The sequence below is a fragment of the Lepisosteus platostomus genome, chromosome 10, assembly GCF_059453375.1.
Source record: "Lepisosteus platostomus isolate fLepPlt1 chromosome 10, fLepPlt1.hap1, whole genome shotgun sequence".
Classification (NCBI taxonomy): Eukaryota; Metazoa; Chordata; class Actinopteri; order Semionotiformes; family Lepisosteidae; genus Lepisosteus; species Lepisosteus platostomus.
The window spans coordinates 20138965-20164171 of NC_142620.1; the positions used below are offsets into that span (position 1 = coordinate 20138965).

A 25207-nucleotide genomic window follows, 5' to 3' on the forward strand; every position below is an offset into this window, starting at 1 on the left:
TTCCAATTACAAATCTGACTACTCTAAAGCAAAAACCAGAACATACGGGGGTTACCTAGTATCAGGACTAAAAACCACTGAAAAGGCGAATCATCTCTAAGGCAATAGGATTCCAGGGTATTATCAACATACTATAGATTTAGAAAAGGTAAGTCTTGATCAAGCAAGAGCAGTAATGGATATGTAGATTTTCAGAAAGTTCCTTATGAAAGATTAATTCTCAATTTGCAGGCCGAAGGCATGAGATTGGATTGAGAATAGTATAAGAGGTTCTCAATCAGATAAGAGGTGAATGCTCCAATTAGGGTAGTACCATAATTAATTGGAGCAGTAGAGAGATCTGTTAGGACCACTGCTCCTCCTAATTTATATCAATGACTTAGATTCTGGTTCAGTTAGTAAACTAGTTAATCATGCAGATAATATTGAAATAGGTTTTGCAAACACTGTAGAAGCTGTAAAGGAAATGCAGAATGGCTCAGACAAAGTTTGAGACTTAAATTTAAAATATGCAAGTGCAGAATGTTAAATGCAAGTAGTAAAAATGAACTATAAATAAAAGATGGGGAACACTGAGCTTTAAGAAGCTATTTATGAAAAAGACAGGTATTTGTTGACATAATTATTAAAATAGTATATTATATACTGAGTCAAAAATGTAGAAAAGGTGATATGTAAAAATTGTACTTTTGCGCTTGCAAAAAAAAAATTAGAATGCTCTGCACAATTGTGGTATCACATTACAAAAAATATATTACTGCTCTAGATTCAGCTTAAAGACGAGCAGCCAGATACACTCTCAGAATCAAAGGAATGTCCTTCATTGGGAGCTTAAAAATCCTGAAACTTCTACAGAGAAGACTAAGAATGAACACATTTCATGTATTTAAAATCCTCAAAGTATTGACAAAGTCATCCTTGCAGTATTCTTCAGAATCAACAGTTAAACATGAATCCAATAGTACATTTAAAACACAGACCAGTGGGCTTTTCTTTACACAAAGGGTTGTGGGAGTCTGCAACACGTTGCCCAGAATTTATGTTCAAGCAGCTACCCTGGTTTCTTACACGAAACAGCAACGTGGGATCCTCCAATCTATTATCTATTAGAAATTAAACTAATTGGATGGGCCATATGACCTCTTGTTATTTGTTACATTTATTATTGTCTCATGTTTGTAGCTGTGAGCTCAAATTCCTGGCTTGAAAACAATCCTGAAAAATCATTAAAAAAATAAAATGTCTTAGAAAACAAGGACAGAATTCCAATGTTTCCAAGCAGGTGTAGTCTGTCCAGATCTGTCCCACATGCCCGTCACCTGGCTGGCATCACACCTGACCCCTATCCTATCCCATCACCCCCTATCCTCCATATAGCCAGTTACTTGCCTGTGAACACAACCCCCAAACCTGCCTTCAGGGGTGAGTCCCAGTGACCCCGAAGTGTCATGGGAATCTAGTTTGGATCGTTTTTTGTCTGGCACCTCCCCTTTGACCAATTTGCCAAAGGTAACCATACCAGGCATGCAAAACTCCCGACAACATACCTCTGAGGCTCCCTGGGTCACTCTAGCCCCTCCACCTTGACAAGGTCATGACCCCCAGAGGGGATCCCCGGGGAGGAGCTAGAGACTGCTGCTGGGGAAAGAGAAGTCTGGTCTGCCCTGCTCAGCCCAACACCACCACGACCCTCGCCAGGAGCAAGCAGTAAGAAAATGAACTGAGATCAGAGTAAGCTACTATGTCCTAAGATGGTAAAAGAACCTGACATTTGCTTTGAGCAACAGCATCCATTTTTAATAAAAAAGAAAGGGCTAGGATCAAATTGTTGTGAGTGCTGAGAATAAAGTTGTAAAATGCCATTGGAAACCACTGAAATGTCACGGAAAAGGCATTGAGTTGGCCTAGAGGGAATGTGAAAACCCTGCCTTCTCTTTTTATTTGTTAAAATCGTTCTTTGAGGGCTGTTGAGTGACATTTTTCACTCAATCAAAGTAAAAGTGACTCTTGAGATTTTCAGAACTGAATGTCAATTATTTGTGAAGATTTTCCATATTTGTTTCTACTGATATACAATATGAAGGTTTCTCATGCCATGAACGTGTATTTTTTTAAATGCCACAACTCTGGCTAGCCCAAGCCATTTCATTGCCAAATCACTTTTTTACTAAAAGCTATATTCTGACAACACTAGCCACACAGCTGGAACAGTTAACAGAACGTGGATATCATTAACTGACAAAGTGCATTTCGATTTTCAGACATTTCACTTTAGAAGTACTGAAATGTAACTGTAAATATTAATGTTGGTTGTAACATTTACTAATGTCCATGTGACAATAATGAAATTACACATTTCAACATTTGTACAGTTGGTACAATGGATACACAGTTGAAAATTCTTTTTTTAAGCTCTGGCAAAACAGAGCTGACTAAACGATTGTATAAATAAAATACCAAAATTATTTCCCCATTTGTGATTTTGTGTTTAAAGTCAGAGACAAAAACTAACATCAGTGCCTAAAAAGTCAAACTTTCACTGGAATGTGCACACATTCCAAAAGATCTTCTACAACATATCTATAGATTGAAAATATTTCACTGGGGAGCTGCTTTTGTAGGCTTTGGCTGCAAAGGAACAAGTAAAGGTTAATTCCACGCTGAAAAATAGAAAGGAAAAATGCAACGTGTTCACCCTTGAGCCTTCCTCATGCATGGAAAATAATTAAGAGCCTTCTTCATTCATTTGTCTTAATCTTTCAGGGTGGAACTAACTTCCTTGTATCACACAATGCAGTAGAAGAAACTGAATAGCAGTTCTCCTTTGTCAATATACAGCCACCATTGTTGTATGTAATGATGTATTGAAAACAAATATGAATTTTATCATGCACAATTTAGTCTAGTCTACTGGTGGTCACATTTATGGGGACTCTTGGAAACATTATTTAAATAAGCTTTGGGAAAAATTAGAACAGACTATTGACTTGTAGTATATAGAATGGGTATTCATTATCTCAAGAGAAATTCCAACAAAGGATGAGAATTCCTGCAATTTAACCCCAAGCATTTAGGAATGGATCTGCCCTTCATTGTGAACACAGCAACATGTTGGTCTGCTCTCTGAATTCCATCCTAAAACATTAGTGGAGTATTTTGTCCATGTGGCTCTGTGTACAGTATTTGCCAGGATTTATTTCAGATTCTTGACATATTTCACCCTTTCTAGTTTCAAGCAATTTCATTTGTGGTCAAGTGACTTGGGAGGCCAGTGCATCAATGTTCCAGCCAGAGCTTTATTATTTAATTTAGAGTTTTTTGAGGTTGTGTGATAGAAGACATTGGATGAGACACTCTGCCCAGGAGTCTTTTCCTGAAGGAACAGCATCATTACAACAGCTGCAATGATGTTACTCCTTTACAAATGTTCCCTGTGTTTCTACAACATCCAGGCACCAGAACGTAGGAGCCTCTGATCTTCATGTCTGCCATCTCTGTGCTTTGGTGTTGAACATTTCTGCAATCTCTCCCTCGGTTTTCTTTTCACTTCCAGTCACAGTTACATTGAAGAATTGTTTGATCTCCAGAACTATTCTCCATTTCTTTTTTAACTGGTCTTCTTAGCTTTACACCTTTCCCTACTACAACAGTATCCTGCTTTTCTTCAGCATTTTCTTGGATATAGTGACATCAGATCTAGCATGAAGATTAACATCAAAAATGGTGTGTTATTCTGGAGTTGATTTAATTATTCTTGTTTTTCTTCTCTCTGTTCCATTTTTCTTGCTATTAAACCACAATTTATATTTATCTGTTCATTTACAGTCTTATTATGCAAAATTGACTTTTCTTGTATTTCCTGCAGAGAATTCTCTCCACTGTGGAGGGTAATTGAGATAATTATAGGTACATGATTTAATATCTTCTTTGAATACTTATCTACCCACCTTTTACGTCCCCTGTTTGGAAAGAAAATGCTGAAACATTTAATGCTTTGTTCTAAATTTGTACATGATCATTTTGACTCAGTTCTGAAAACTGACAGCTGCCTTCTGAGAGAGGAGTTTATAAGGTAAAACGGGGGGAGGGAAGTTTCACAGAGGTAATTGAGGTAACATACTGTATATTTAGATCTATCCACAGTAATATTTTCCTTGAAGAATAAACAAATGGCTTATGTATAATTGTACTGTTTCTGGTAAATTGTAAATTACGAAAATTGACCTGTTCTTAATAAACTGCACTGCATACATTATCTCATGTTTCTCAACAAGACAAGACATTTACGGACATATCCGTGTTAACTCGGTTACAGCACTGTTCCAACGCTTAGAAGTAGCAATTAAGAATTAAAAAAAGTCCAGTATCAATATTTTTGTTGACCTAGTGCCTGTAACCAGACGCCGGTAAACGATAACGTTTACGGTTTTTTTTTCCCAATTTCAAGTATAGTAATCTACCGTTGTTAAAACACTTCGACAGACATTATTTTTTGCACGGAGAATCCTGCTTTGGAAATACTGAGTAGCGTAGTTGCTAAGGGACAACTGACTAGTTTCGCAAAGCTGACATAAAATGATTTCCCAAGTATACTTTAATGTGTCCGAAGAGGCCGTACACATTTGTGAATTGCCTGGGTGAATGCGCAGGCATCTGGACGCTATCCAGTCGATGTCTTCGCTGAGCTACGTGCGGAGGAGAGATAAGACGGACACCATAGCGATGCAGCCACACAGCACCTCTGCACTGTGTGCCCAGTTTAACCTACAGCCGTAGTCCCGCCCATCCCTGCACTTTTAAACACCATCAACTTGTCAATCATCACAGCACTGGCCAATCGCTTAGTAGGGGAGACCCTTGTTGTTCTAAAGAGGTATTGATTTTCACACATGATGGAGCTCGCGGGAGATGCTTATTGATTCACCTATTTATACCTTTATCATTTTTAACCTGCCTTTGATTTTTTTTTGTAAAGCATATTTTACTAGGCACGTTCTTCTATTTTTTTTCTTCCTTGAATCGATTTCAGTCCTTTTCATACAAAATGCCTGCTAGGTATGGTGCATTTTGTACAATACTAATTATGGAAAATGTTAGCAATAGTGATGTTACATGATGTTGTAAAACAGTCACTGTCGTTTATCAATGTGTAGAGGGTGCTATACTTTGATGTGGCATTGTCTGGACGGTGGGGCTCTGATTTGTATATATATATGTTTCCGAGGGGAGTGGGGGGTTAAAACACTTAACGTACGTTACAGTATCCTTAAGAATCGGTAAAGAGAAAAAATCTGAAAATAGATCCAAGACGCTTCCTTTAATTGGGTTTGAAGTTGAATTAGCATAAGATAATAGTGCTCTGGCTTTTCTGTGAGCGGGTTTTTTTGAAGCGTTTGCTGCGTTTAATCTCTGGCAATGAAGGACGCGGCTGCACAGCCCATTTACTCGAGTTTTTTCCACCTTTGTGTTCTGAACTGATCTCTTCTCACTCTTGTTTCTCGCCACCCCCCACCCTTAGCATCTGAAAAGGCTGGTGCCTTTGAGTCGATGGCGCAGAGGCCCCACTGACAGGACAATAACCCACAAAGACGCGGTGAGTTGCTTTAAAAGTTAAAATACAAATTTAGCTGGAGCGGGAGTGAGAGAGAAAGTGGGGAGGGCACAGAGATGGGGAGATAGAGCGTCCTTTGTGATTGAGTAGGCTGCATCGAGCACATCTTTTTTTTTTATTCCTTCTTAATAAGACAGTTGCAAGGATCGTGCTGTTGCTGGTACGACAGACATTCTGCCTCACGAATTTTTTTGCTGTATTCCCCTTGCCTAAATTGCACGACCCCCTCCCCAGACTGCTGAAATGGACTGGAGTTGTCTTGCGGACTTGGTGTTCGTTCGGTCCTCCCTCCCCGATGCAGAATGTGCGATGCAGTCGGTTTCAGTGCAGACGCCGTTGCGGGTTGTAAATAAAAATAACAAAATGCGAGAGTCTGCTGTAGGGTAGGGAGGTCTGCCCGCTTCGAAGGACCTCCCCTGGAAAAAAAAACACAAGAGTGTTCGGAGGAGTTTGCTTGTTATAATTGGAAATGAGCTTCCGTTTTTTCACTTAATCAAGATGCTGATTAAATAGATGACTTGTCCTTGCCAGTAGTGGGAGGATAATTGTATTCCGGCTACTTTAAGCGTTTTGCGCTGCATTGAACTGGAGGTGTAGACCACTGTGTCAAAGCTGTTGACTCTTTGACACGAACAGACATATAAGCTGCACTCTTACATAGGCTCAATTGTTTATATACGCAAATGCCCCTACTTCTATTAGACACGTGTGTGTTTCATAATAGACAATTACACACAGGAACGGATCTTCTGAGCTCAGGTTATAAGGATGAGTTTAAAGTGTTGTTGTTCGCAGAATTAAATCAAATGGCGTATATGTGATATATCTGTAGTTGTTTTCATAAGGGGGGTGAGATAACCCTCATGCACCAACAAAGATGTCAGTTCGTTTTGCCTGGCACAAGCCAAACGCGGTGCGCCTCTGCATTGTTGAGAGAAAAGCGAGTGATAGGGTGGTCGATTTTTAAAAACACAAAATGCGTTATGTCGTGCTACAAACGGATTTTTATTGTTTTTCGAAATCTATTTTCCACTGACAACAAAGTAACAAGATGTCGGCGAAATGTGGGGACCCCGCAGCTGCAGTCTGTGGCGAGCTTTGGGGGGCGGGAGACACTTCCTTAAATGTTTAAACTTAAAAAAAAACCCGTCACGAGTGTTTGTTATATTCTTAAATGATCAACATCAGTACCGGCAGCGGCAGTTCAAAGGTGGGCTCAGAGTTCACATTATTCGGGCGAGATTGACAGAACTGTTTCTGATGCTGGTTGGTATATCAGCGTGCTGGAAGACGTGATACAGTGTCTGGTTTTAGATGCTGTCTGGGGCTGAGATGCAGCTGAGACCCCTGGCAAAATGAAACTGAAATCACAGTCGCCCAATGCTAATTGGCTGAATTTGCTAAAATGTAACGAGAGTCATTCTTCTTATCTTCTTGCTCGGCATCACTTATTATCGGACAGGTTTCCAGGTTAGTAAGATGTGGAATCATTTACAAACCGGCGTATCGGAGTGTCTTTGATAATGGACTCGAATACAGCTCAGTGTAATTTATTTCAAACGCGTATCCAATCCTCTGCGTCACACTGTTTTGTCGGCCCCATGAAACGCATGTGCTCGTTTTGTTGCTTGTTTATAATATCTTTTCATAGCTATCAAATCAAGGGAGCTTTTAGAGTAATTTATTCGAAGGAGAAGGGAACATACACAACAATTCTCCCTTGCAGATTGTTACAGTATTAAATTAAAGTAGAGAATTTTAATAATTTTCTGGAGTCGTCTTTGAAATCGAGTTGACCGTCAGGGTCATTCAGCATCATCCGAATCAGTAATCAAGTAATCCCACACAGAAAGCAGAGTACTTTTGTTTGATAAAGTTCCCAACGGTTGTTACTGTTATGTGTGGACAAGCAAAATGTTAGACATTTTTTTGGCATAGTTCTTTATAAATTGAGCCACGCACCCGTTATTGAACTTACGATGAAAGCCGAGGATTTGCAATCACAATTTAAGGCAGAGGAGGGCTAGCCTGGTCCTGGGGGGCCTGTGTGTCTTCAGTGTTTCATTCCATCTCAACTCTCAACAACCTGAATCAGCTCATTATTGGCTTAATTGGACCGATTTACAAAGCTTCTCCCAGCTCTTTGGGTGCTGCTGCTTTGAAGAGACCTAGAAACCCTGCAGGAACACTGGCCCTCCAGGACCAGGATAACTCAGCCTTACCCTAATGAAAGTTTTTACCTTCCTTTTCTCTGACATTGCGACAAAAATGTTTTATTTCTTGCCTTTCCCTTTTCTGTTTCAGAACAGAAAATATGAAAAATATTCCCCTTAGTCTACCTAAGAGAATAAAACACTTATATCTGCTTTTTTCCATGTTACTGATATTCAGTCTAGGTCCTTGGCCCTGTAGGGCTGTTGTGTTTTTTCTTTTTTATTACACCCCGGGTGTAAAATGATTTGAATCACTTAGTTCCCTCTCTTTCCATGTCTTAACTCGCTGACGATTAAGTCATAAGATGTGACTGAAAATAAAATATTCCCAGAGTCTTAAGAAGAAAATCGAAAAACTGTTTTTGTTTCTTTACAAGCTGAGAAGTGTTGATTCCCTCATTCTGCTAGATCTCCGTACAATATGACTCCAGTAACATGGTTTTTGGGAACCAGTTTGTCATATTCCATGGCTGCTCATATTGTTGAAGTGAATCACATGGTTTCCTCATCTAGATGTAAGGGCACTGAAAAACTACACATCTCTGGGAGAGGTGGTGATATCGACCTTAGCCTTCTAAAAAGAGAGCCTTTCTACATTTTTAGAAAGATTAATATCATATGGATTGAACACAGAATTAGATTTTAGATGTTTTATATAAGTGGGAGTTTGATTTATAAATGTAATCTTTCTAAAGTGATTTTAAATGAGCACTCAGTTTTGATCGTGTTTGTGCTTGAATCTTAAGTGAAACTTATATAATCAGATGGGTCTATTTATTCAGTATGGTTCTTCCAAATGAAAACAAGTTCTTACCTCTCACTGGGAACCAGTTGCTGATTGGGGAATTTCTATATAGAGTGGACCAAACATGTTTGTTCTAATGAAGGCTTTTGTGCTGAAACCTTGACAAGTTTTAAAATAATAACTGTATTTTGGAGTATCTAGTGGGGTGGCACAGTGGTGCAGTAGTTAGTATTGCTGCCTTTAATTCGTGACCTGGGGCACTATCTGCATATCATATATGTTCTCCCCATGTGTCTAAGGACATATTGGTAGGTTTAATTGGCTTCTGTGAAAAACTGGCCTTGGTGTGATTGTGTGCATGCCTGTGTTTGTGTCTGTGTGTGTTCTGTGATGGACTGGTGTCCCATCCAGGGTATATCCTGCCTTGCGCTCATTGCTTGCTGGGACAGGCTCTGTTCCTCCACGACCCTACATTGGATGAAGCGAGAAATTGGATGGATAGAGTATATAGGGTGCAACCAATTGACCTGATTTTTTAATCTGTGTAAGCATATCAGGTGTCTCCCTCAATGACCCACAAAAGTCTTCACATCCGACTACTCCATGTTATCACGTAGGTTTATTCTTGCTTTTTTGTTTTTGGCAGCAATTATACCAGTAACATTTTGAGTAACAACTGAAGTTCAGGGTCACGGTTGTTTGTCATGTTTGTTGTCTCATCAGTTTTGCAGCTTAACATGTCAGGGCCAAAAGTTGAAAGCAGAATGTTTAAGGCTACTATCAACATTTTAATAATTTCCTCAAAATCAAGCCAGATTCAGAATGAAAAAAAGACAGGTATGTTAAAAATTATGTTACTGGAACAGAGCTTTCTTGCAAATGTCTTTTGTTTCAGAAGAGTGAGCAGTTCTGAGCTACACTTCCAGTCATTTAAAAATGGCTGGTAATAGACTGATCAAGCGAATATTACCACAGGGTGTAAGAAAAGAAACTGTAACCTTGTCTCAGTCTGCACAGGGGCCATAATTTAAACCACAGAGGAAAGGTGCTTCTGTTTGTGGTTTACAAACGTGCAGAAAGGACTAATGTTGTTGTAAAAATGTTCTCCAGAAAAGTTTGAGGTATCTCTTACACTCTGAAAAAATGTTTCCTACTTTATAAAATATATTTCATACTCTTTATGGTGCATTTGAAAACAATCCATATTCCTCTAATAGCTCTTGCATAATGTTAAGGGCTATTATTTAAACAGTCCTATACCCCTGTGTGTTTAGGACGTATGGCTACTTAAAGAAGCAAAATGGATTTAGTGTGTTATCAACTGTATTGTAAGCCTGGTATTTTAAAATACCGACAATTGTTATTCAGTATCACCAAGATAAACCCAGGGGTTTGATTAAGTTGTATGTCTGCAGAAAAAAATCCATTGCTCAGTGCTCCAAGCAAAGATACAAATTTCCATTGGGGATCATTACATGAAATAATGCTGTTTCAAAATTTGATCCATATGTTGTAGAAATGGTGTTTTCCGGGCAAGGTAGAGCTGTAACAGTTGACAAATGTCTGTGTCGAACCTTTAGATAGCTCTAGAGAGTAGTAAAAATAGTGGAAGATTGTTTGAAACAAATCAGATTGTGGCTTGTGTAGTAGTTTCTAATGCATCAATGTATGAGAAGACTTGTTGAAGATTTTTTTAAATGAGCACAGTGTCTTCTGGGCTTCCACTGGACTAAAAACTCTGAAGGACAAATGAAAGAAGGGAATGCCACTGTAAAACAGTGGAAGAAATCAGTCCTTGTGTTATTTCACTTGATGGTTTTCACACAACTGCAGTAACACAGGAGAGGCTTAAAAGTAAACAAAAACTGGTAGTGGAAAGTGAACAAAATCATAGAAAAAAAGTTAAAAAAAGACTTCCACATAAACACTTGAAGAGACAAGGTAAGGCAGACAAAGCTTTCTCTATTACCTTGCTTTATTTAAACACTTCTGTTTTCCCACAATACTGTATGTCCTGGTCTGGTTTAAAATGAATGTCTTGCTTTTTTAGCTACAGGTAGGAATCCTATCAAATACAGCCAAGTTTCTTTTTGTTCTAACTATTTTGGCTATTTTTTTGGTTGTTATGTCTCTGAGTTCTATATTCGACCACGCTCTTGGCAACTGTTATGTTATGTTTTATATAGGCAAGTGAGGAATCATTTAGGAAGGTATAATTGTTGGGAAGACTACTGTAGGTCCGTTCTGAAACATAGTTAGGAAGTTGATAGATATCCCTGTTTTATTCGGAATCACCTGTCTCTTGTTTCTCACTTTTCCCTCTATTCATGTTTTTCCCTGTGGTTTTTGGAAAAAGACCTGGTACTGTCCTGACTGGCAGTGTAGACCGAGGGCTAAAGGAGAAGACCATGACGAGGAAGCCGATGCCATTGAGTTCACCACAGGGGGCACTGCGCTGTCCGTCACAAACCCCCTAAGGGCCCCCAGAGCCCAGCCCATGAAGTCCCTGCATGAGCTCAGCACGTCTGCTCTGGATGGGGCCCAGTCCATATGAAGTAGGTCATCCCTTCTGCTCTACTCAGGATTCTCAAACCAGGCACGAAGTCTGTGGAAGATTTTTTTAAATTATGTCTGATTGCAAGTCATTCATGAAATTATATCATAAAGCTAAAGTGGAAGAGGAATAGATGCCATCTTGCTCACACAACAAAGCAATTGCAGCCAGAAGTAATAGTAATCCGTCTTATGTACTTGAGAATAAATTGTGCGATGCTTGTGCAGTTGTTTTCATTTCAATCTGATTGGTGCTTTGCTGATTTCTCCCTGTGGAAGGCCTTGGTACCACGAATTTCTGCTGTGAAAAAGTTGTAACATAGCTTGAGCCTGATTTTCCCATCAAAATGTGTGTTGAAAACAACTGATATATTTAGCGGTGATAGACTGAACATTTTATTTTGAAGTACATATGACAGTTTATTTGTGTTATTCTTTTAAAACTGTTCAGCTGTGACTTGCCAGCACCTAAGGCAGCAAGAATATGTTTTGTGTGGAAGTTGTGTTTATTTACAATATGAATAATTTTGCTGCATATTGTGGCATAATATGTGGTGCAGAAATTACTTCCCTCTGGTTGCACAATAATGTACCTTCTCACTTCTCCTGTACTTTACCTGCCCTGTCTGAGTGGACTTGTCTGTTTCTTCTTATTGTCACCCTAATGTGCTTTCTGTGTTCCAATTTCCCTGTAGCAATTGGAGAGTGGCAATTACTTAAGGAGGGGTGAATGGTAGGGAGTCTGTGAGGCTGGAAGAGCAAAAACTGGTGTACCTAATCTTTTGGCCAAACAGTGTTTTTGAAGTTGAAACACTGGCTTCTTTCAATAAAGTGCTGGATGAGATCCTAACATCAATTATCTCCTGTGAGTCAGGTTAGATGGGCCAAAGTGGCTCCACAAATCTTTTTTCTTTGAATAAATGAACCTACGTTTACAATATGAAAAAGTGACATACTGTACTAACAAAGCGTTAACACCCACACACAAATTGCATTTAAATATTCGTCAAAAAGACAAATTTTTTCCGGGCCTCACTCTGTACTTCCATTTTTTTTTAATAGACTTGCTGACAGGTGTGGGGAAAGAGGTTCTCAGTGAGCTTTAGGAGATCAGTACTAGAATTCACTTGCTCTGTGAATTTCTGTCAGTTAACCAGACTCTTGTCTTGTTTCTTGTCCACTTCGTTCAGTTGACATGGATGATGAAGATGGCACCTGTTTGCTTGATGTTTTGTGGTGAGTAAACCTGCAGTTCACACAGCTTCTCTCATACCTCGACTCTGAGCCGCCTGCTCCTTTAAAGGATTTTCAGTTGTGCTCAAAATGTAATCCATGTAGACAAAAACAGATGACTTGATTTTGAAAGAGATTTTTTCAGATGGCATGCTGGCAAGTGGTTAGCTTGTCTCGCAGTGTTGGGGCCCTGGTTTCAGTTCCAGACCTGGGGTGCTGTCTGTGTGGAGTTTGTATGTTCTCCCCATGTTTGCATGGTTTCCTCTGAGTGCTCTGGTTTCCTTCCACAGTCCAAAACTGGTAGTGTGTGTGTGTGTCCTGTGATGGATTGACTTCCTGTCGAGGATGTATCCTGACTTGCGCCTGTTGTTTGCCAGGACAGGCTCCGACTCCCTGAATTGGGAAAAAGCAGTTAAAAAATGGTTGGATGGATCTAAGCGGATGTAAAACTGTGATTCCCTTTCATATTGCATTCACATATCCGTCCTAAAATTAAGAGCAAGAGTTTCAATAGTGTCATACTTTAGTATAAAAATTAAACTAACTCCATTCTTGCAAAATTGAAGGTTTTTATATGTTAGAACATGAAGTGCTGTGTTTGTGATTTAAATATACTTTACAATAATTTTCATTTAATTTTCGAATGATGCTGTGTTTTCTCCAAAATGATTCAAGGCATGCGATTGACTGAGTGTCTTTGCACTGTGGTGCATTTTCACTTTCCTTGATGCAATTAAACTCTGACTCTAAAGATGCCAACAGATTTGGCTTGGGAAGGTGGATTTTTACTGTAAAATACAGGTTAACTAAAGTAGCCTCTGAAAGAGGGTAAATTGTTAGACTGTGAAAAGAACCTGCAGGTTTTAGTGTTGCTGTTGAGCTTGGAGTATACCAGTTAAAGAAACAAGTCTGTTTCAACTGTTTCAAAAATGCTTTTGTAATTCACAGAGAGTGTCTTTGAGATTAACCTAGTAACACCAAGCTACTCATGTCTTTGTCTGCATTCTTTTGCCTGCAACCATTTCAGTCATTCTTCCTGCTGCTGTTTTCAGCTCTTCGTGTCCCTTTGTCTCATCTTTGTGGGCTTGTGTGCTAAAGTAATTTCTGAATGTTTCTGGCTTGCTTTTCAAATTCACCTCAGGTGTTGTATTTGGAAAGACAATATTCACATAATTCTTAGAAAATGCACAGCTAGACACACTACAACACTAAAGCTACACAGGGATAAGGCTGAACTTAAATACACCAGTGCTGATGTTCAAAGAACATGCCTGTTCTCTCTATCCTGTAAAGGACGCAATGGGCACTCACAGGTTAAGTGTACTGGAAGCTTAACAGAGTTTTATTGTGGACAGTTGGCACTTCATTGCGGAAACGTCTTGCAGGCAGCCGCGCTTAGCTAACCTGTCCTGCTCTGCTGATACATTACACATTACTATGCCGTTACTCTTCTGTGTCTTCTGTGTTCCCAGTGATCCCCAAGCCCTGAATGACTTCCTCCACGGAACCAATGAGGTAAATCTTCCTGTCACTCCAGACAACCTCTCTGTGTAGCGAAGCCGGGTGCACTATTTCAAAAGACCTATTAGCTCCTTGCCTGAGACATAAGCAGTCAGCCACTCGACATAATTTTGCACAGGAGCCTCAAGCAGGTGGAGGAAATATCTCTCGGAAGGGAACTGTGTTGTTTCTTTTGGAAGACTTTGCACTTTTTCACTCTAATTTGTAGAGCAGCACTGGATACGCGCATTGAGGAATGTCCTTGGTGAGGCAGCTGTATGGCAAAGATACAGCGCAAAGATGACAAAGAGATAAACATGTTCTCTCCTGAACTACTGAGGAGAGTTGTTTGACTTTTGCTGAATAAGTCCATTGTGTATGAATGGCTTCATTTGTGTGGTGTGTCTCACATCATCACAGAGGACATAGCTACTTGTATCAAAATGAAAAAGTGCTTATTTTTACAAAACACATGAATTCATGCCCTTATGGGTTTATACAAGTTTTGGTTTACAGCAAGGTAGGGTGGTCTTGCCATTAAAGATGAGGAGAAAGGGGGTGCACATTGTAAGCCATTAAAGCTGGAATGTGCATTGCAGAAATGTTTTGTACACTAGTGTGAGTTAATGGTCTCATGTTCACCTAAGAACAACATATCATTACTTACAACGTGTTATCCTCATTTGTTTTCTTATCCTTTGTTGACTTAGCAGGTATTTGCATCATTTTAATTTATTTATAGATAGATAAATGTGCAAATCTTGCAGCTGCATGTTTAGCAGTGAGCCCAGTCTGGGTCTTAGTGTCATGGCAGCAGTGACATTTAGGGAAATTATTTTGCTGCACAAAAAGGAGTAATTTAGAAAGATATGTTTGCATATTTATACAATTACACAAGAGTGCCAGTTGACAGTTGCACGATTTTGCAAAAGTGACATGGGACAGGAAAACAGTTTAATCCTGGAAAGTGAGTCATAATGAAGGGTAGGTACTATTCTGTTTTTTGACTGTTGTGAGACCTTAACAGCCCTTATATACATTTGTACACAAGTGAAGAATTCAGGTCCTAAAGGAAGACTGATCTGTTTAGAGGTATCAGGTCCCAATGTTCTTCAGTCACACAGTCCTTTGATAACTCTTAAATCCGTCTGTTAAGCTGACACAGCTCTTTCCGTTTTGGCAGCTGGAGAGTGGGGACCTGCTCATTAACCCCTCCGAATCTGACCCCTCCCTCTTTGCAGACAGCACAGTGAGTATTCAGGTGGCCCCGTGATCACATTCCCTGGGCCCCACTAATCAAGGCCACTTTCATCTTCAGCAGATGGTTTCCTTCTTGTCTCCCAGTCACATTTAGTTCAATCTTGGTCACTGCTCCAGTCAGTCTAGGAGAGATGAAAACAGTATACACTGTTGTTTGTGAGGTGATTTATAGGAACTTATGCAGGCGTCAGATGGTCATGGTGGGACAGCCCGTACTGAATATACGACAAAATCTTGGTTACTGGTGCTCAGAATGCCAGGAAATCCTAGCTGACACCATTCCATCTAACAGTAGTGGCATGATGTCTTCAGAGCTCTCACTGACCCTGTCCTCCCTGAGACCATTTAACTTGCAGTGCCAGGAGACTTGTAGGTTATTGCTGATTGCAGATGGAAGCATTCTAGAACTCTAGCACTCTGTATTTTCTAAGTGCCCCACAATTGCAATATGTAGGTTTTAATCAGTAGGACTGATTGGGAGAGATATGCCTTAAATTATTTCAATGATTTCATGGCCCGCTAAGTGATGTGGAGTTTTCTGACGAAGGAAAGAGGATCTGATGGTCAAACTCCCTTGTGTCTGTTGTTCCAGAGCCCGGTCTCCCTGCTGGCAGATGACCCCCCATCCCAAGATGCCCCACCTCCTGGCTGTGTGGACCTGTCCTTCCTGGAGGAGGCGCTGCTGGGGTCCCCTGAAGGGAGCCGGGCTCCAGTGGAGCAGGACAGGGAGCAGGATGGAGGGGTGTCAGGAGAGGCGGAGGAGGAGGAGGCCTGTGATATTCTGCGGCAGAGCTTGCAGGAGGCCGACATCACCGAGCAGACTCTGGCCCAGGAGGCGGGGCTGGCCCAGTCTGGCGAGTCCCTGCAGTACCCTGCAGGCACCCTGCTGTCCGCACCTCCTCACTTCCTGCCCAAGCCACTGACCGCCCAAAACCTGGTGCCAAAAGACACTCAAGTAGCTGTGGAGCCGCCCCAACCGTCTCTGCTAGCTGTGGGGCCTGGATGTCCTTCTCTGAAACCCACTGCCCCTCAGCTCATGGGTCTACTCCCAGGCACTGTCTTCCCTGCCCAGACCTCCGAGCCCTCCTTCTCCCTTAACCCAACTCAGGCGTCTGGCATGCTGATCCAGAAGGCCCTGCCCAGTGTGAATGGGCGTCCTCTCTTCACTGCCCCGGCGCTCAGAGCCAGTCCCACCCCTGGCATTCTGCTCCCCAGGGCCCCCCTGCCTATCCAGCCCAAGCTGCCAGTCAGTATCCAACCCCGACTGGTCCAGATCAGCCCCAAGCCCCCCGGCCAGAAGACTTCTCCAGGCTTAACTTTTGTTTCTGGAACATCCTCCCCTAATATCCTGCTGTCCACTGCCCCCAGTGCCAAGCAGCCACCCCCGCCCTCTCAGGGCTTGAGCAAGCCTCTCAGCCTGCAGCTGCTCAACCAGACGGGCAGCATTGTTATCCAGCAGCAGGGCATCTTCCCAGCACCCAACCAGTTCATCCTGCCAGGACAGCCCCCTGTTCATGGGCCCCAGCCGCCCAGCACAGCCCGCCAACTCCTGAGCACGGCAGGCCCTGCTGGTCAAGCAGTCAGACATGGACCCTCTGGTCAGCTGGTTGATGGTGCCCAGATTCTGACTTCACCTCCTGGGCAGCTGAATTTTAGCCCTGTATTCACGACACCCACTGGCCAGCTTGCTGTCAGACAGGGCACCATTCTCTCTGGACCTCTGCAACTGCAGCCTACCGCCCCTGCAATTTTTCAGATGCCAGCCCACCTAGCTGGGGCCTTTGCCTCTCAGGCCCCAGGTCAGAGAGGCACCCTCCTCCACAGCACCACCTTGGGGAACCAAATCACTGTTCTCAACAGTCAGGGGGTTTTGGGTCCAACTGTTAGTGTCCAGCACAATACACCTCCAGATCTGGCTTCAGTGTCCATTGTGAATGGCCCATCGGTAGTGCAAGGTCTACCCTTTGTGTCTCAAGGCCAGCGAGCAGCTCTTACAGGAGCTGAGGGCTCTTCCAGCCTTCAATCCCCTGCCCTGCTGCTCCCAGAGAGGCCCAGGGAGGAAGAAGGAGTCCAAGAAGTGGAAGGAGTCTCTTCTGAGGAGCAGCTAATTCACCTGCCTCAGGTCCGTATACAGATTGTTTCAGATAAATCTGGTCTCAGTAATAATTCTATTTAATTCATGACACTAAAGCTGTAGGCATGCCAGTTTTTGCTGGAAGATTGCTTATAATTTGCAGTAGATCCTAACAATCACATCCAGCCTAAGAGCACCTTGATCGCTCTTTGGAGGAAGTCCAGACCATTTCAAGGAAGAAATAGAGATATTTCAGGGCTCTGGGTACTGAGCAAATAGTATATTTATCACAGCATTACTTAAATTGAATTTTATAGTGAAACACTTGATTTGTTTGAGTTACTAGTACCTTTAATGGGGAAAAGTCAAGAAGTTGCTCTGCAGTTTCATCAGCGTGATGACTGTGTCTCTTAGACTCAAGAGCAAGAGCCAGCCCAACTCCAGCCAGCCGTTCCTGTTCAAGCCCAGGCCACGCCCCAGCCAGAGCTGCAGCTCCTCACCCCCATGGTTGTGCAGCCCCAGGTCGTGACCTCGCTCCCAGCCCACGCTGCCTTGCAGCTTCAGGACCAGCCCACGCTGCTCCGGAAGGACAGCCTGGCTCCAGAGCCTGAAAGCCAGCTCGGCCTGGAAGAGGGGCGCAGTGTCACCCCGCTGAAACAGCTCTTCGTCCATCATCTGCAGCAGGTGCCTTTTCATGCTGTGAAGAATATTTCGTGTTCTTTACACAGTGACTTTTTGCCTCTGCTCATTAGGCAGTAGGAAGCCCTGCGCAGTGAATAGAGGTTTGTGTAGAATCTGCAAAAGTGTGACCACCTTGTGACACTGACATGGCCATTGTTAGAAACAAAAAATAGGTAGCTCAAAACCTTTTTGGCTCTGTAGGATTACTGTATGCCATCTTCATTTGTTGATTGTCTTAATGTTGGAAAAAGAGCTTTGTGTTGATGCTCCCAGACCCAGAGAAAAGATAACTCTGTTGATCCTTTTGAGTTTTGACTCCTCTACCCTTTTTCTTTGATTAGTTTTACTAAGAAAATCAGTTTTGATTGATTTACCTAAGCAGCTGTTTTCATTAAATAGTAAAATACTTATTTTGATGCTGTGGACTTGAAACAGGTGCCGTACATTAGACAAAGGGGAGCTTGAAAGAAGAGTTGCAGATAGGTTGGAATAAAACTCACATTTGGTGGGGAGTGCATAGTGTTGAATTGAAGATCAGATGAAGTCTTAGCACCGTCACTGTGTTACAGAAAGTATTTTAGGGGATACAAGAAGTCACAGCTCAGTTCAGTGTATTTTTGAAATACTTTTATTACAAAGACCCTCTGGAGAGGTTTTTGTACTTTTGACATAGTCATGGAAAGTCTCCCGAGTTACCATAAATGTTGTGTTAGGAATAAGATTTTATCATATATAAATATGTGTTTCAACCTTAACACAGAATGCAGATTCCAAAGATTATTCAGCTGTTCAGAAAATGTAATTCATCTACAGGTGCCCTAGCCAGCTCAGCTAAAATTCAGAGTTTCATCAGGTGAATGTAACTGAATTTTACAGTATGTTAAACTTTAATGGCAAATTCTCATCCATGATATGTATCTGGTTTTAGTTACAGTAGCTGTCCATGATGCATATGTACTATGTTTGTCTTTTCTTTTTTTCTTGTTCTACATTATGATCTTGATCTTTATCTAAGATCCTATCTTGTCTTTATCACAGCCTTGCCCTTTTCCCCCCTGAAAACATCTCCTCTTCTTGTGGACACTGTAGCACTGCAATCATTACAATCAACCTAGCTAACAAGCCACAGGAAAGCTGAATGGGCTATTGATTGTGTTCTGATGTTTTTCTGCTGTAGTCCTAAGAACTCTATGCCTGTAGTGAAGCGATTCAGTTTGTCGTTCTGGTGATTTGTGATTGTTAAAGTTATTCCTGTGTCTTTCAACAGCAGGTTCTACAGTTGCCATCCCCACCTGCCACAAGCCACACCACAGGCTCTTCACCCGGTGCCCAGGCGGTCACCCTCCCATCCCCTCTGGGAAGTGCTGCTGCCCCCAGTGCTGCTGCCCCCAATGTGCACTTAACAGGGCAGGCTGTCGCCCTCTCCTCTCCATTAACCAATGCGACTCAGGCGACTCCACCTACAAACCCCGGGAGTGGACATACGGGAACTCTATGCTCCCCTCTGATAGGGCAGACCTCTCAGAGTGCACCCCCAGTGAGCTTCTCCTCACCGCCCAGTGGACAGACAGTGACACTAGCAGTGTCAGGACCCGGCCAGGGACAGGTGGTGCCGCCCTTGTCTCCAGTGCCCAGACCCCTGAAGGCAGCAACGCTTGGACGGGTCTTAACACCAGGGGGCGCTGTATCCTGTCCGTTACCCACTAGTCCACCCACGCAGCAGCCAGCATCCTTGTCCATACCAGGCAAGCCTACATCAGGGCTTCGGAGCCAGACGGACCCTGTGCCTCACCCCAGGATGATTAACAGTGAGTATCTACATGGCTGGGCAGTGGAGCCTGAAACCAAAGTCCATTAGGGACAGGAGTGTGAAATGATAGGAAAGACACTTGGCAGCGTAATGGACAAGAAGAAGTGTTAAGTCCATCTTCAAAAACTAGCATTTCCTTTGGCAGCGAATAGTAATGTTTAAATGTGACTTGACCTGACTGCTGAAGGTTGAGCTCTATGATCTGAAATCGCAATAGCAATCGAGCTGTATGACATTGGTGAGGGATGCACCACTCCTCCGTTCAGAGTCAGACCTCCTGCGCATCGCCAAAGAGTTGGCAGAAAGTTAAAAGGTCAATGGCTCAATGGGTGGGCATGTCTGAGGTGTCTTTTTCCCCGTGTGAGTACAATGTCCAAATCCAATTGTCTCCGTAAGTGGCAATTCTCACAATTCTCCATTTAAAGGAAAAGAATCTTGTATGTGAACGAACTTGTGTCACCGTCAGACAAATTTAAAATACTGACCCAGCAAAAGCAAACCTTTTCTGTTCAATCCAAGCCAGTTATTTCATTCAGTAAGTACTCAGGCTATGGGAAGTGGCATCCCCAGAGTAGTATTCCAGTAAGAGTAAAAACCCCACATGCCCTCGCAGTAATAGATGAATTCGTTTTAATGGCAGCTGCTGCTGCTGGTGCAACTCAGTGTTTTAAAAACGGTGTGGTAAGAAAGTCATTCTGCCGCAATGCCGTGCCATAACTGGTATTGTAGGGTTTTCAGTGTGAGACTATCAGCATGGATAAAGATAAGTTAATTATGTCAACAGAATGCAGAAAAACATAGACATTTCCTAAGATTCTAATGTTAGTGCTCAATATGCTTGGATGCTGGTTGCTAGAACCCAGTCAGTTCTGATTCAGCAAGAGAAGACAGTAATAGTAAAGTTCTGCTGTCAGGAGCCATGTAGAAGAAGGGTCAATTGTGTGTGGTGCTACTTGATGTGCTATCTCACAATGAATTTGCTTACAGGTAAAAAACTCCACGTGTCCGTGATGTGGTTGACCTATTTTTATCACTGTCTTCCGAGTTGTTGATTCACAGTCAAATGTATCTATTTTGTTTAATGAGAAAATTCAAATGGCCTTTCTTGACAGTCTTGATTCCCACCTGATATTTAGTTGGGTGGTTATTTCAAGAGATGCAAACATCAAGCACTGCTGACATTGTTTTTTGCAGGGCATAACTGTAAATACCCAGATTCTATTTTACAAAAAAATGTGTATAAGTTATAATAATGCAACTTCAGGTGGGTAGCTGCGTCAGCATGCGTAGGCTGCAAAGGAACAAGTAATAGGTTTATTCCATGCTGAAAAAAAGAAGAAAGAGAACACAATGTTTCGGCCGTGGAGCCTTCTTCAGGTGTGAGAGAGACAGGGCAGTAGGCAAAGGTAAAGTAGCCGGAGAACAAAGGTTGGGAGGAGGAGTGAGAGGCGGGAGCAGGGGACAGAAAGAGAGGCCAATCAAGAGGTGTGAAGTCAGAATGGGTGCAGAGAGGTGTGAAATGAAACTTCCAATGAATGGAGAAAATTTAAAAGAACAGTAGTCTGTCGTTAAGGGAAGGGAGAATGTGTGATCCTAGCTGCAGAATAATTTTGGTTTCGGTAGTCTTTCTGATGTATGAGTTCGGAAAACCGTCTTTGAGAACACAGACGGAGAGATTAGAGTGGTCGTGGCCGTCAGAGGTGAAATGAGAAACAATGGGCTTGGAGAGATCTTTAATCTTCACAGCTCTGACGTGTTCTCTGAAGCGGTCTCCGAGTCTCCTTCCTGTTTCTCCAATGTAGATGGCTGGGCATTTACTGCAAGAGATACAGTAAATAAGGTTGCTGGAGGTACAAGATGCTGTCTGGGTGATCCGGAATTGTCCTGAGGGGCCTTGAATGAGTGTGGTGGTGGCTGTGTACTTGCAGGTGATACAGCGAGCTCTGTTGCAAGGGATAGTGCCAGGTGTGGATGGTTGTTGAGGGCGGTCAAGGGAGCTGTGAACAAGGAGGTTACGCAGATTCATCTCATATTGCCGACCACCTAATCTGCGTAACCTCCTTGTTCACAGCTCCCTTGACCAGATTCCGGATCATCCAGACAGCATCTTGTACCTCCAGCAACCTTATTTACTGTATCTCTTGCAGTAAATGCCCAGCCATCTACATTGGAGAAACAGGAAGGAGACTCAGAGACTGCTTCAGAGAACACGTCAGGGCTGTGAAGATTAAAGATCTCTCCAAGCCCATTGTTTCTCATTTCACCTCTGACGGCCACGACCACTCTAATCTCTCCGTCTGTTTTCTCAAAGACGGTTTTCCGAACTCATACATCAGAAAGACCACCGAAACTAAAATTATTCTGCAGCTAGGATCACACATTCTCCCTTCCCTTAACGACAGACTACTGTTCTTTTAAATTTTCTCCATTCATTGGAAGTTTCATTTCACACCTCTCTGCACCCATTCTGACTTCTGACTTCTCACACCTCTTGATTGGCCTCTCTTTCTGTCCCCTGCTCCCGCCTCTCACTCCTCCTCCCTCCCAACCTTTGTTCTCCCGCTACTTTACCTTTGCCTACTGCCCTGTCTTTATCACACCTGAAGAAGGCTCCACGGCTGAAACGTTGTGTTCTCTTTCTTCTTTTTTTCAGCATGGAATAAACCTATTACTTATAATGCAACTTCTTTTGTTAAACACTTTAAATCTACAACATTGGCAGTGGTAAAAACATTTTTTGTTACATGCGCTATTTACTTTAAGAACCTGTGCCAGTCTTGTTTTGTATTTATGTGTTGTTGGTGACCAATTGTTCTTCTCTCATTCCTTTAGTAACTGGTTATTTCACTTTTCATATCCTCATTTATCTGCAGGTTATTCCTGTGCTCTATTCCATTATTGTACCTTGTAGGACAATCATAGTCACCAGAATTCAGATCTGGACAAATCCGACTGTTCTTTACTGTTCTATGGTATTAACCCCCTGCTATGGACTGACATCCCATCCAGGGTGTATCTTGCCTTGTGTCCAACCCTTGCTGGATGACCCTGTACTGGATTAGCAGATTAGACAATGATGGATGGATGTATAGATGGCACCAACCCTCTAGTGCTTTATAGAGAAGCTCTCTGAATGTGATTAACAAACCAAATAGGTCTTTCTTGAGGATGCTATGCAAACCTTAAGAATTACAAGAAAGCATTGTAAGTTGGGTTCGGTGTGTGCCTAGAGACAGTGATTGTCCTTCAGGGCAGAGCATCAAAACTCACAATGCCTATAAAGTAACTGCTTACATGAAAATGACTTGAAAATCAGGTCGCTTAGTTTCCAAAGGGCACTTTACTGGCTGGGCAGTCACCTGGAGGCAGTTGTCTGCTGCAATGCGATTTACTCTCCCACTGGGAAGAGACAAAATCCTGTTTTGGAATTCCTCAGGATATGGTACAATCTACCTTTTTCTCTATTACTTCTTAAAGGGATGCTGTGTGATGTTCAGTAGTCTGAGTGGTGCAGTGGTTAAGTGAAATGTATGAGGCTAGACCCTGGGTTTGAATGAGGCTCTTGGTCCATCTGGTCTGTTTGGTAGTTAGCAAACAAACTTAATTTGAAACTTTCTGCATTGATAGACTGATTTCAGGCAATGTGGAATTTAAGCATCTATGGAGTGATATTTCCTTTAGAGGTAAGCTGTGAGCCCTGTTATGTCTGAAAAAAGGGTTTTACTGGCAGGGTATGATCTCACTATGGTAATATATTAAACAAGGCATTGCAGAATTAGCTCTTTTGTACGCATAGTTCATTCTTTGTTCTTTCTATGTTGATACAGATGAGGGCATCTGCTCAATAGCTAATTTATGGACTTATTTGTGACAGACAGTAGTAGTTAATAGTAGAATTCTGATTCTTGGTGGTAAAATGTGCTTATTCTTTTCTGTTCATCTTCTGATGGACTGATATCTAATTTTCTTGTCTTCAAAAACATGACTTGCATTACCTCTGTCTCCCACACATACTTTGCTTCTTGAGTAGACTCGTAACCTTTTACAATCTTAATAACACAGAACAGAGCAAATCCATTTTTGAACATCAGTGTTCAGACATATGTAGCTCCACAGCAGCTTAGAGTGAGTCTCTGTTGTTACAGTTGTGACCTTGTGGGTTTCCCTGTCTTACACACCCCTCTCTGTCTCCTCTGACAGAGCCTGCCTCTGTGCTGGCTGTGGATGGGAAAGTGCTGACCTTGGGGCTCCGGCCTGCCTCCCCAAAAGTCCAGGGGCCTCCAGTTCAGGGGCCACTCATTCAGACACTGCTGCAGCCACAGGTGAGAAGGAAACCTGATTCTTCATCATACCCCCACATAAATTCACTATAACACCACACTGCTGACCCCCAGAAGTCAATATATTTATTGCATCTGGTCTTTAAACCTTTTAAAGAAACATAACATGAGAAATCTCCGGGGGCGTTTGCAATATCTGGCTATTTCAGTCTTTCTGTTCAAAATACATATATATGCTTTGCTTTTTGATTATGACTGTAATGCTGGCATCAGCAGTTGAGGTCAAGACTTACAGAGAATCTCACACATGAGAATTGTTAAGATAAGATAAGATCACTTTATTAACCATATACAATTTCTTGCATTAGGAATTTGTCTTTTTGCATACCCCAGCTTGCTCTCCCTGAGACACACAGACAGGAAGAGAAGCTTGAAGTCAGAGCACAGTGTCAGCCATTTATACAGCACCTCCTGAAGCAGTTGGGGTTAAGGGCTTTGTTCAGGGGCCCAATGGAGTAGGATTTCTCTGCCAGCCGTGGGATTTGAACCAGCAACCTTCTAGCCATAGGCACAGATCCTTAGCCACAGTGCCACCACTTCACCCAGAGATTTTGTAATAAACTCATCTCTTGGGCAGTTGGAGGCGTTCGTTATGTCCTATGTTTTTACTTATTAAAGTATTTCGATATTGCCACTGCTTGTTCTGAAGTCTGAAGGCATAATGTTGCTTCTGGTGATTTATGCTGGTAGCTCTGAACTCTTGTGATCAGACAGATAAGTAGAGGAAAAACACCTGTAACTTTCATAGTGTACAGGATTAATGTGTTAACATGTGTCCTGTCACTAAAAAAATGACTTGCATGCAGCTAATATTAATATTTCTTGAATTGCAAGCCCTGATTTTAACATGAACTATCACTGAAAGCTCATATATACTGTAGTTAAAATATGTCAGGTTGCCCAAGTTTCTGTCTTTCGATACTTACAGTACAAATGTTTTCACACCTATGTTATGCAAAGGGTGAAAAAAATTATGTTCATGATTCAAATACATGACTGGGCATTGTGTTAATATTTTCTGTTCTGAACTTAATGAGAAGTAGTCTCAGTTATAAAAAAAAGTACTAGACATGAAATTTTCTCTTTACAAAAATCACTTGGTGTGCTGAATATCAGCTGAGATTGGTAAGAAATGAAATGCTAATTGGACCACATGTGGGTATTTGGTCCATGGTGCTTACTGTATT

The 25207-nt window shown here is 42.1% G+C and overlaps 1 protein-coding gene across 1 annotated transcript in view; it reads left to right on the top strand.

Moving 5' to 3' along the window:
• The first annotated feature begins 4873 nt into the window (after positions 1-4873).
• Positions 4874-25207, top strand: part of LOC148653546 (BRD4-interacting chromatin-remodeling complex-associated protein) — a 34751-nt gene continuing 14417 nt past the window's right edge. Inside the window, exons 1-10 of the mRNA XM_088648699.1 lie at positions 4874-5055; positions 5519-5593; positions 10926-11124; positions 12313-12358; positions 13828-13870; positions 15039-15104; positions 15708-17237; positions 17604-17873; positions 19138-19678; positions 23881-24002. Coding sequence (XP_088504825.1) covers positions 12318-12358; positions 13828-13870; positions 15039-15104; positions 15708-17237; positions 17604-17873; positions 19138-19678; positions 23881-24002 — 2613 coding nt within the window. The 5' untranslated portion in view covers positions 4874-5055; positions 5519-5593; positions 10926-11124; positions 12313-12317. The remainder of the gene's footprint in view (positions 5056-5518; positions 5594-10925; positions 11125-12312; positions 12359-13827; positions 13871-15038; positions 15105-15707; positions 17238-17603; positions 17874-19137; positions 19679-23880; positions 24003-25207) is intronic.